The sequence below is a fragment of the Rhamphochromis longiceps genome, linkage group LG22 (assembly GCF_057381845.1).
Source record: "Rhamphochromis longiceps isolate RC_006_pf linkage group LG22, R_longiceps_female_GT1.1, whole genome shotgun sequence".
NCBI lineage: Eukaryota > Metazoa > Chordata > Actinopteri > Cichliformes > Cichlidae > Rhamphochromis > Rhamphochromis longiceps.
Window position 1 is genome coordinate 7,350,426 of NC_140577.1, and position 12,407 is coordinate 7,362,832.

At 39.3% G+C, this 12,407-nt stretch overlaps 2 protein-coding genes across 2 annotated transcripts; both read right to left on the bottom strand.

Annotated features, from left to right (window-relative positions):
• Positions 1-219: 219 nt before the first annotated feature.
• On the bottom strand, positions 220-4,782 carry LOC146643281 (uncharacterized). The gene is made up of 4 exons (XM_085395446.1): positions 3,802-4,782; positions 3,559-3,714; positions 2,445-2,537; positions 220-1,437 (listed from the first exon to the last, which is right to left on the bottom strand). Exons 1-4 carry the CDS (start codon positions 4,678-4,680, stop codon positions 1,120-1,122), a joined length of 1,446 nt encoding a protein of 481 aa, XP_085251572.1. The 5' UTR covers positions 4,681-4,782; the 3' UTR covers positions 220-1,119.
• Positions 4,783-5,846: 1,064 nt separating this feature from the next.
• LOC146643282 (uncharacterized) lies at positions 5,847-8,664 on the bottom strand. The gene is made up of 3 exons (XM_085396972.1): positions 8,427-8,664; positions 6,114-7,754; positions 5,847-5,911 (listed from the first exon to the last, which is right to left on the bottom strand). The coding sequence occupies exons 2-3, from the start codon at positions 7,744-7,746 to the stop codon at positions 5,847-5,849; spliced, it is 1,698 nt and encodes a 565-aa protein (XP_085253098.1). The 5' UTR covers positions 7,747-7,754; positions 8,427-8,664.
• Between the last annotated feature and the right edge of the window lie 3,743 nt (positions 8,665-12,407).

Sequence of the window (12,407 nt, forward strand, 5' to 3'; positions counted from 1 at the left end):
TAGCTGCTACATAACTTTGTTACTTTTGAATTATATAAAATTGTTAAGTAATTTCTATTCAATACAATTACAAATAAATCATTTACACTGGTTACTTCCATACAAAATAGCAAAGTTTCTTAAAAGTTACTTAAAGCAGTTATGTGGAACCACTTGACATAACATTTTTAAGTAAATCTTAGGGAGATCTTTTAGGAAGAAATGAAGACAGCACCCAAATTATCAAACACAATCCTGCCTTTAATAAGCACATTCAGTGCATATAAAATACTTTTTTCCAAGCACAACAGCTTAACACAAAGTGCAATCAATGCAACTTGTTACAAATTCCAAGTGAATATTTTGTGCAGAAAATGTAGATCAGTATAAAGTGCTAACCAACTTGTCGTCAAACTAAAATGATTAAAAAAAATGATCCAACAAAGTCCTGTCTTTACTAAGCACATTCAGTGCATATTAAATACTTGTTGACAGACCGAAAAGACTGTAGAGCCGTAGCTTAACACAAAGTGCAATCAATGCAGACAACTTGTTACAACTTTAACTAAATACTTTGTGCATAAAACAATATTTTACTTCAAAGATCAGTGAAGTGCTAACCAACTTGTCTTTCAACTGGTCCAGAAAGCATCCAAATTATCAAAAAAAATCCTACATTTTACAGGACGTTTCAGGAATTATTTTCAAACACTGATAAGCATGAAAGAGCAAACTAAACTCATTTAAAACAGTGAAAATTGGCTGTTTTGTTCAAAAACTGTACTGTAAAACAGTGCTACTCAGTTTTTCAAGTTATGGTTACATCCCAAGTTGCAGACAGCTGCCAAATGTCACATTCTTTGAAATATCAAATCACAGCGGCCTAACCGCTAGAACTTTTTAAAATGTCTGTCATTTTCTGTATGTTGTCAAGTAGCAGTAGAAGAAGTGCAACACCAATTTTTTAAGTAACAGTATTTTGCTAAAATGCAAATGAACATTATTGTTCTCTAAAACTGGTGAATGTTCCCAAGAAACAGTACTGACAATGAAAAAAAGTGTTTATGAACAACTTAACTATACCTGAACGTAAAGCATTCAAACTAAGTTAAGCAATAAGGGCCTCCCGCTTCCTCCTCTTTATTCAAGGAGTTTGTTTCTGAGCACTTGAACTTTGTTTGATAGCTTCTTAGCATCAAGTCCCATCAGTACTTTCTGAAAAAACTCAAAAGTGTACCTGAGGTTGGATGGGTAGCTCATGTTTAAAGTGTAGATCAGGCCGAACAACAACACAACAGCAGTGGCAACATCAGGAAGATCTCTGAGCACAGCAACACCCTCAATTATGATACCAATGTCTTCTGCCGGGTCAAGGTCACGCTCTCCTTCTGTTTTGATGACGTAGATGCCAATGAGCGTCTTCTCCATTTCACTTTCGGCCTCATGGAAGTCCACATCCTAAAAAAATTAATAAGTAAATAAACATAATAATACAAGTTGCAGGGTTTCATATCCATTAAAGGGATATTCCACCCAAAGTGGAAATTTGTCTATTACCATAAATTGCCAAGAGTTAGATAAGTGAGAAAAAAGCATTTTGTAACCAGCACAGTACATTTCTGATCTTATACCCATTGTTCCTGGTGAGCTCAATAATCATGTCGACTGCAAATGAAAAGTAAAAAGTAACACGACGGATTTGCAGGAGGAGGCGATTTAGACTTGGGCCTACATTACGGTTACGCCAAAGCACCCTGTAACCCGCCATGGCATAGCACTTGGATACAACAACAGTGGTTGAAAAAGCCTCTGGTTTCCATAAATAAACACATATTCGAATATCCATGCACCATGCAGCGGCGGCTTACAGTGTTGTATGTGGTAACCATAATGTATTCCCAAGTCTAAATCTACTCCTCCAAATCCTTCAAGTTACTTATTACTTTTCATTTAAAGTCGACATGATTATTGAGCTCACCAGGAATAATTCGTACCATTAAAGAGTCATTTGCAACCAAAATGCTTATAGTTCCCATTCACTCCATTTTTTAAATGCTAGGCAAAAGCAAATAGACTGCTGCCGGATCAGGAGAATTATTGCACTGGTTACAAAATTATTTTTTCTCACTTATCTTACTCTGGGTAATATGGTAATAGACCAATTTTCACTTTGGGGTGGAATATCCCTTTAAGCTGCAAAACAGTAGACAGCTCAGAGCGAGATGAGAGGTGTTGGTCCATCATCTGAGTACACGGCAGAACAACAAAGCAGAAAGACAGTACACTCAGCCCACATTACACCCCAACTGTAATGGCAAGGGTCACTCCCGCATAAGCTTGTGCTTTTATATCTCCAATAATGTTCTAATTTTAACTTTTTGTTATAATCTAATGAATGTGTGTGAGGAAAAATTACCGTCAGTTAAATTTTTATTACTGGAAATTGTTTCTATTTGATTACTTGCCTGATATTCTTTGATCAAGCTGTTCGGATCTTCATTGAGGTAGACTGCAAGTCCTTTCAGCGTACACACTCTTCTCATTGCAACTGTGTCGTTCTGTAAAACATAAAAGCAAATTTTACTTAGCTAAACTTTAAAGACATTTTCAGTTAACTTCAGCAAAATAAATGTATATAATGCTTTGAGAAAAAAAGTCCATGACACACTACAGAAGAACAACAAAATTTAAAATAAAAAAAATTAAGGAAAGAAGGAACATTATCATTTGAAAAAATGTGACGAGCAAAAAAAGGTAACCACAGGATCCCAAAAAAAACAGAAACCCGACCAAAAACAGCAGCATGAAGAATCCAGTGAGGAAGAGGATGAACAAGAGGTCACACCAAAGCCAGCCTGAACAGAGGATTTTTTTTTTAAAGTAAACCACTGAGTCCACTGATCTAAGGCTTAGGAGGAGAGTTCCAGAGTTTGGGGGCCACAGCAGCAATGATCTGTCACTTTTGGTCTTTAGACTGTTGTGCACTACCAGGCTTTGATCACTGGACCTCAGGGACCTGCTGGGGGTGTTGGGACTGAGAAGATCTCCATTGTATGATGGTGCTTGTCCATGTAAGGCCCTAAGGACCAGAACCAGGATCTTGAAATGAACCTTGAAGTTGACCAGCAGCCAGTGACGCTGGAAGAGAAGCAGGGTGACGTGGGTGTGTTTGGAGGACTTGAACAGGAGGTTTTGCAAGGACAAATGAAAAAACAGTTGTAGTACTAAGCTCAGAGACCTCCCTTTATCCCGTCTTGGTTTGAAAGGTGCCTGATGGCAGTTTATTCTAGCTTCAGCTTTTCTACTGTAAATGCCAAAATTCTCCCCAGGGAGCCGCGGCAAATCCCGTTTTGGAAACGCTACTGTCCTGTAAAAACAGCTTTTATAAAAAAAATTGCCAGAATTAAAGTATCCAAATCAACTTAAAACTTTATTACTGTGACAACACTATCATGAAAAGGACAAAGAATAAACAATCCCATAATACCAACATTAAACTTTACCTTACAATAGAAGGAGACAACAAAATCATATGTATTAAAAGAGGGAATGAAGCATTGAAAAAAATTAATTCCAAACCTCATCAATTGCAGCCATGATTTCTGTGATCTTGCGTCCAGATGTTCCTCCCTTGTTTCTGAAGACTTTGGTCAGTTTGGTTGTGTTGTTGTCCAGCTGTGCCATAAATGTGGATGTTAGCGGGATCATAGTGATGCGCTGGAATTCAGCATTTATCTGTAAAATAAACAAATGTTTAGCGTGATGGGTTTAAAATATTGCATGTGGAGTGCATTTGCAGATCAACTGATTCAGTTACCTCACGTGGAGAAAAAAAAGAGCTGACCATCGGCTTTTAAAGTCAGCTACGAAGGGCATGTCCTGAAGAATTTCTTGCCTCCGGTGAGGAAAGGTTTGGGCCATTTTTGCTTTGATGGTTTCATTGTTGTTCTTCTTCTTGAACTCTGAAAGCAGCACCAACCTTTCTTCTTCCTGACTCTCTCGGGTTTCTCCAGCTGGATAATCAGGGCAGAAATTCACCTCTGCTCTCCTGGGTTTCTTGACTTGGTTGGGATGCACATTACTGTTCCCTCTTCTTTTGAGAGAATTGATGACCAACTCACTACACCCTAAGTTCTTCAGTTTTCCACGATAGTTTGACATTTTATACTTCAAACTGATCTTCCATGCAGAAAATCCAGTTTCTGAACCCTTCTCTTTCAAGCATGGATGCTTTACAACCAAAGCTTGGCAAACATCACTAAGATTGCTGTCTGAAGGGTAAGCTTTGTACTTCATAATTTCTGAAGACAAGCTCTCTAAAATGTCAGACTTGAGCTTTGGTTTTAGGGTTAAAAGTGTTCCATTGGCTTGGAATTCCTGGTTGCCTTTTGTCAATTGCAGCTCTACATCGAAGCTAAACTCAGGTATGCGAAAGTCCAGTGGCCAGGCTTCTGATCGCAGCGTGGAGTTTGCTGAGCTCGAGGAGCTTGATGACCTGGATTCTGGCGATGACAGTATATCTGTGTCATAATCAGGGTTGTGGCCAGAGCAGGGGCTACCCAAGTTAAATGAGGACACACTGCTTTCATTACTACCAGTGGATGTTTCTGGAACACCTGTTTTAATCACTTTTATTTTGTCCATGTCTTTTAGATCAAATGTGGATGTCATGTTAAGGAACTGATTAAAATCTGTGTCCATGTACTGCAATCTGAACTGTTCAGAAACTCCGCACTGATTTTCAATCTCCGCTTTGAGCTCGTTAACATTCTTTGGTATCCCCAAAGGAAGGGTTAACTTGAGTGCGTTCTCCTCCCCCAGGATTATCAGAAGCTTTGTTGGGGCTGTCATTTCTGATGTCCCAATCTCCAACTGTTACTCTAAAAAATAAGTGCAAGAACATGAGCAGGTGGTTCCCAAACTTCAGTACATGTTACATTTTTTTAGTGGTATTCAGAATTTTGCAGCACAATTTTTTTTCTAGTATTTTTACAAGGCTTGAAACATATCCGAGTAGATTTAAGTTCTGGTCCAACTATTTTTAAGAACCAAACTTTGAGAAGTACTGCTATACAGCACAAAAATTAAATCGGCAACATGGACATTAAAATTACCTGAACAGTGTATGTATCTCTTTAATGTAACCATGCGAGAAGCTCCGACTTGGTAGTCACAAAGTGGATAACAATCCACCAGATCCTCATGTGCAACAAGAGAAATTTCCTTTGGAGATGGGTCAATTTTGAAGGATCCATAGTGTTCAGTGTACCACGAGCTCAGTTTTTTTACTATAAGCACCAACGAATCTGCCAAAATACACATCTGCAGGATTTCAGCAAACTCTGGCAGACCCCCCAGTGATCCATGTACTATTAACATGCCCTTCCTGTAGTAGATGCCTGCAACAGACACACTCTGGGCAAGGCTAACTACAGCTGTGTCAGGGTACTTTTCAGCAAGACAATGTGCAATTTCACGTTTGAGAAGTTCTACTGGGACTGCCGAGACTCGTGAAACCTCAAAAGTGGCTTTGCTACAGCCTGATGAATGCATGTAATGGCCAATCATGAGCTGGTGTTTGGTTGACAAAGACAGGGTTATGTTTTTGAAGCAGTTTGTGTGTCTAGCAACTTTTTAAAAAAATGTGTGCTTTGCCTCGAATCTGATTGTCCATAATAAGGCAAGTGGACCAAAATGGCGAATTATTGAGGGATAATGAGCCAGAAAGTGATGTTTTGGCAATGGTCTTCTATCTGGGCATACTTCTTTGTACCTTTGATGGTGGTCTAAAATCTTACTCTCCAGGTATGCAACTGAGTCACTGTTATGAACAGGACACACAACAAGCTCAACAATATCCTTCAAATCTAGTAGAAGTTCCCAAGCTGGTTCGTTTTCAGGTATGTGTTGTCCAATAATAAGTGGCAGAAGTCTTAGTAAACACCAATTTTCACGTGCATTGCCACCAACAGTTTTTTTACTAAGAAAATTGTGAGGCAATTTCTGAGGGCGATTAGTCTGATCCCCTCCTTTGTAGGGAAATGACTGAACAAGTCTATTTAGATTTTCAAAAGTGATGTACTTCTTGCCTATTAGTATTCGAAGGCACTCAGCTATCTCAAAAGGCACAATACCTTCAAAAAGGTCATGTGCAAGATCAGGGGGGAATCCTGTAGTGACCTTGAAGAAAGACAGACTGTCTGCTAAGACACACGAGCTTTTCACACCACAACAAGCTACCCCTGTCTCACGTGCAGTTGCTATGTGTACATGATGGAGCTCCTCAGTTCTCAGAGAAAAGTCACTATTTGTAGCTTTTGATTCAATTTCTGAGCGTGTAGCAGTACAAAACCTGCAAAAGTAATCTCCAGAAAAACTTTCCACAAAACCGGCCAATCCATGAGCTCCGAGGCTGTCTGCCACTACATATTGGACAGTGCCTTTAAAGTTGACCCCTAAATTGTCAATGAACACTCCCTGCTGCTCTAAAATGACAAGGTCTTGCAAAAGTGGCTCAAATATTTTTGAATAGCCAAAGGTCCTAAGGTCCTCACTTTTGCACAAGAGAGCCAAATAAATAGAAGAGAGGGATGAATGACTACCTGGTGGCAAGTTACCTAAAATCCAGTAAACTGAGCAAAGTTTATGCTTTTTCCGTGATGTCCCCAATGGATTGCAAATTTCGAAATCATCAACATAAAGACAAATAGAGATTCTTAGTTCACCGCCTGAGAAAAACTCATTATTTTGAAAATGTAGACCATCTTTATATGATGTATACTTTTCCTTATTTACAAAAGGATTCTGATTGTGGCTAGTGACAAATTTGTTCAGTATGTTTTCTTGTTTAAATATCTGCTGTAATGATTTTAGAATAGGAATATACTGAAAGGTCCTCTTGCTTTGGGAGTCGAGAATGTATTCAATTGGATCAATTACTTCAAAATGTTTTCTGTAATACTGTCTGCGTTTGAAGGCAGTGGCAAGTGTGCCGTCCTTTTCTATGGCTTTTAACAAAGGGTTAAAAGAAACTGCCTTTGTCAGTTCTTCAATAACAGGCTGGTCTAGACAAAGGTTATGATTCTTGAGTATGTCTACAATTACTTGATTTGTCAAAGGCACTGATGCACAGCTTATCAGGTAGTGCAATTCTGAAAGCAACTCGTCAATTGCTATGCTGGGAACATGAAAATAGTTTTCCAACTTAAGTAAAAGAGATGCAAAATTAAGTTCTATTACATTTGCCAAATCTTCAGTCTCACTTGTAGTTGTATCGTGATCAATATTTGCACTTATGTCCTCTTCTACAATAGTGTCTGTACTGTCATCAGCTGATGTTTGGCCTACAATAGTGTTAGCAATACCGATTTTGAAGTCTTTTAAGGTATAAGGATTGTGTTTCCTATTTCGATGAGACTTGAATGTACCATAGATATTTGTTTTGAAAGAACAACCCTCAAACATGCAATGCACAGTCTCGTTACATTTTAGATGGTTGTTAATGTGAGAAAAATACTCCTGCTCCGAAGCTATGTTGCAGCAGGAACACAAATGGCAGTTAAATGTTGCCAAACTCACAGACTTGTCTAGAGTTCTTTGGGTATGTGATCTGCTTAAGTGGCTATGTAGAGCATTCCATGTTTTGAAAACACAGACACAATCAGAATAGGCACATGGATACTGCTGTCTACTATGAACTAACCTGTAGTGTTTTAATAACAGAGCTCGTGATGACACCACTTTTTTGCACAATTTGCACTGCCACATCAACGTATCTGGGGGAGAAGCACAAAAGACATTTTCATTACACTGTCCCTGAAAAAACTAAATAATTTGCACATTGTTAATGTTTCATATTAATCAGTTTTATTTTTAATATTGTATGCTACAACAATGAATTTATTGATCTACATCATCACCACTGCATATTGTGTAAATGTGTGTGTAATCTGACATTAAAAGTCGAGTGAGAAATCCCATGGACATTGTACAACATTAATGCAGTTCATCTTACACCAGCTTACTAAATGCTTTCTGCAAGCTACATCAAAACGTAAGCTGAAATATTAGACAGAAAATACACCCTAACCTGTCTGCTAGCGAGGAGCGCTTCTCCACTGTTGTTGGCTAAAGTGCAACGCAGTCAGGCGTCCGAGTATAAACTTGGCGCGAAAGTGCGTGCCGGACCGAATGCGCTGCCTGTACCGACGCGTACCGACGCGTACCGACGCTAGCGCTACACTACATTTGGGCTGAAAACAGAGCTTTGCTATTGCAATGGAGTCCCCTCCAAAATCATTTGGAAACTCACGTGCAGCAAGTCCACGTTAGCAAACCTTTACCGGGCAAAACCCTGCCTGTACTCTTTTCTTAGTAGCACTTGCGACATTAACTGACGTGTGAACATATATATGTAGACGGGCTTTACAAGAAAAATGACTTCTTACCTGATTTTTGGACAAAAATGCGGCTGAACCAGTCCACATGGCGAAGAAATAGCAAGCTTGAGAAAGAGGGTGGTGCGCATGCGCATTGGCCCTTATTTAGGCGGGCTCTGCACGCAGCAGTATGTGCAGAGGGACAAACCTGTGAATTTACTCAACAATGTTACGTTGACACAGTTCAATGACTTTGTGTAACAACAAAAAGTAACAACATTTCATTAAATTTGCACAAACACTTTAAGGATTTTTGCAAAATCGAGTTTATTAAGAACAAACAACAAAATCTACTTTAGTAAAAGCAGAGATAGGCTGAGTTCATTTTTTTGAGTGTAGTGTGAACCCTCAAAGCGGCCCGCATGCGCACAAGAAGACGTCACACACAACACGCTCTGTTTAGACCCGGACCAAACAGTATTGTTTGACTGATGGCCTTAATACAAAGACTTGTTTCGGACTTTACGTTTCCCAATTTTCCTTTAAGTTATAAAGTTATTTTGTTATTTAGATGTGGCCTAATAATGATCCTTATTGGAGCGGTGCTTCAAAGGATAGTTGCAGATTTCTGTCAGAATCTGCAGATTATACAGTACAAATAAAATGTTCACGTTGTCTTCCCAACAGTTTCACTAACATCTACACGGGATGGCCAGGAAGCATTTGCGATGTCTTCTCGGGCGCTGATTGTTGGCGTCTGTCTTGTGTCAGTGACGTAAAAGACGGATTTAGTGCGACATGACCATTTAAATAGCAGTTGCATTCTAAAACATCTAATATGGGTCGCATAGGGTCAAAAAAGTTGGATTTGATGCGCTCTCGCCTGCATTGTGAACGTAGCCTTAGATGTGACAGGAAATGATTTCTGTTCTGCGATTACAATCTAACTACTTCAGTCATCAATGCTAGGCTGGTTAAAGGTATGAACAGGGGTGGGCCTAGCCAACCCACTCAGGTCATTTTGCCCACCCAGTCTAATAAAAAGAAAAAAAAAATCTGTATTAAAAAAAACTGAAAAAAGTGATAAGCAGAAAAAAAAATTAGACAGAAAACACGAGTACTGTTTCTAAGATGTGGTTTGGTGTGCCTGGTTCAATGTTTTCTACTACCCACTCTCTTTACATGAACAGAGGTGAAATCTGAGGTGAGATCGGAAAAAGAAGAGACCACCAATCTGAAGTGGTGCTAACTCAGAACTCACAGGAAGAAGTAAATGCCGCACGCACGCACACATGCACGCACACACACGCACGTGCACACACAGCCCTACTGCTTGTGAAACAATGAAAAAAAAATTGCTTGACTATGACCACATTCATTCCAGCAGTATTTGAACTTCTTTTCAAAGAAGTAACACACTGTGCAGAGAGCCTTCATCTTTGTCTCTTAACTGTGTTTCTGATAATACACACACACACACACACACACACACACACACACACACACACGTATGTACGTATGTATGTATGTATGTAAATATATATATATATATTCTTATTTTGAACTATTGGAACACTCAGAGCACTTTATACAACATGCCTGATTCACCCATTCATATCAGCACATTTTTCTACACCTAGTGCATTCTATCTAACATCCACATACTGGGGTTCAGCATCTTGTGTGATACCTTTGGTGTGCAGACTGGAGAAGCCAGTGATCAAACCACCAACCTTCCAATGAGCAGATAACCTGCATTACCTCCTGAGCTACAGACACCCAAATTGTACAGCTACAATATGTGGACCCAATAAATCAGTAAAAAAATTATATAATATAAATATTATTTGGGTGAAGTTTTTATTCACTATATGTTTTTTTTGTTGGAGATTGTGTAAAAACAATAATCTCAGAAATCATCAAAACAGGAACTCAGACCAACAACCTACTGATCAGTATAGCACATCTATAACCTACTCAGCCTAAAGCGGGGTAAATCCAGGTCTGCATCAGAGGATACACACATGTCAAAACAAAATCCATAGCTTACTTATTTTTACTTCAGGTTGGGAACATGGCTTTGATTCTGTTAGGAAAAAGAAAAAGAAATGCTTCTATCAATTTTTCAACAGGGTCGTCTGTTTTTTATTTGTCTTGGGTTTTTTTTTCAAATCCACTAAAGTTATAAAAATCTTCATGATGGTTAAAAATGTTTGATTCATTGTAACATCGTAGCTTAAATGTCAAAAACGAGTGACCAACAAGCAAAACCAGAATTAGTGTGCACTCTGCCAGAGAGTACACTGGGCGACCTGGAGGTCGAGGAGGAAGAAAATTTAAAAAAGTCCTGGAAGAGCAGAAAATGGTGAAGGACACAAAAGAAATGCAGAACAAAGTGGACGAGCAGACAGAACCATTAGCCGAGGCTGAGACAGAGAAAAAAGACACGGCAACCCCAGATTCCTCCTCAAAGTTGTGTGTCAACAAAGCTGTTCAGTTGATGGTTTCAAACGCCACAGAAAAAGCTGAACTGAACCAAGTGAAAAATGCACTCGAAGAAACGACCAAACTGGCAAAGAAAGAGTGTGAAGAGGCCAAAAAAGCAGTGAATGAAGCACAGGCAGCACTGTCAGAGGAGAAGACAATGGTAGAGGACGCAAAGAGACAAACTGAACAGGAAAAACAAGTGTTAGAAGAAGTGCAGTTTGTACTCAAAGATGAGACCAATCGGGCTTCAGCTTCAGCTTTGGAAAAGACACTGAAGCTGCAGAAAAAGGTGCGCGTCAACTGGGTTATTCAGTTGGTGGTTTTACTGGCCAAAGAAAAAGTCTCCTCCAAATACAAGATCTTCACAGAGCGCCTCACTCCTAACTGCATCAGCCATCGTCTGATTGAGAAAATCTGGCCTGAAGTTGAGGAGAAACACTTGAATTTATCCCACGACAGCATTTTCAAAGTGGGCAAGGCCATTCTCAAGGATCTTTGCAAAACACACAACTGCAAAGAAAACCTTTTGATTTTTAATCTGAGGGAACAGCTTGACAATATTACCGTCTCAGTCTTCACCAAACACCTCTTGGCATTACCAGCAAGAGTACTCAGTGTCTCTAAAAACAGGCAAGAGTACAAGGAAGTTGTAAAAAATGTGACCAAAGATCTGGTAATGCACGCCATGAGCGAAGGAAATGAGACGATGACACTGAATCCAGTAGCATCCGAGTTTATTGTAGAGAGGCTTTTCCAGAAGATCTGGGACAAAATTTTGTCAAAAAAGTACAAAATGTCCTTGGAGAACATTGGAGAACTCGCCCTGACAATATACAATGAACTCCATGACAGGTGGGATTCTCCAATACTCTTAATGTGGTCAGAAAACCCAGTAATGGATGAAGCAATCGTCAGCAGCTTCAAAAAACATGCAAAATTGAGGAGCCAAAACATCATCTTTAGGGCTTTCTCATGTGCACGCTAAAATCGAACCAACACGTGCATGTGAATATTCATTTCAATTGGGCTTTCTAAATTTAATTTTGAAACCAGAGTGGTTAAAAATCACTACTCTTCTTCTCCCAACTTCCTTCCCTCATCACCAACTGGCCGAGGCAGATGGCCACCCCCATCTCAGAGCCTGGTTCTGCCGGAGGTTTCTCTCTGTTAAAAGTGAGTTTTTCCTTCCCACTGTCGCCAAAGTGCTTGCTCTAGGGGATTGGAGTCTTTGTGCATTATTGTAGGGTCTTGACTTTACATTATAAAGCACCATGAGGGAAGTGTTGTTGGGATTTGGTCTGTTTCTTAACTCAAAAAGTCCAGTTACAACAGGACATTTTGAGTTAAAAAACAAAAATAAAAAAATGGAAAAAAAAAAAAAACTTTGAATTTGTGCTTTGTTTCATTTACTATTTAAGAAGTTTGTTCTTCCTGCAACTTTTACAAACAACAAACAACAAATAGCTGAGCTGTTGGATTTACTAAGTGCATCCAAGAATACAAACAAGCAGTCCTCACACACATTTGAGAAAAACTGAGAGACCTTTGAATCTTTATAGCTTA

Bases quoted from the DNA above. Each gene is read 5' to 3' on its own strand.
- LOC146643281 (XM_085395446.1), bottom strand. From the start codon at position 4,680: ATGGACACAGATTTTAATCAGTTCCTTAACATGACATCCACATTTGAT. The intron at 2,538-3,558 runs GTTTGGAATTAA...TATGTTTTACAG, and splicing joins TCATGGCTGCAATTGATGAG to AACGACACAGTTGCAATGAG. The intron at 1,438-2,444 runs GCAAGTAATCAA...TAATTTTTTTAG, and splicing joins GCTTGATCAAAGAATATCAG to GATGTGGACTTCCATGAGGC.
- LOC146643282 (XM_085396972.1), bottom strand. From the start codon at position 7,746: ATGTGGCAGTGCAAATTGTGCAAAAAAGTGGTGTCATCACGAGCTCTG. The intron at 5,912-6,113 runs GTATTGTGCCTT...GTGTTTACTAAG, and splicing joins TGCACATGACCTTTTTGAAG to ACTTCTGCCACTTATTATTG.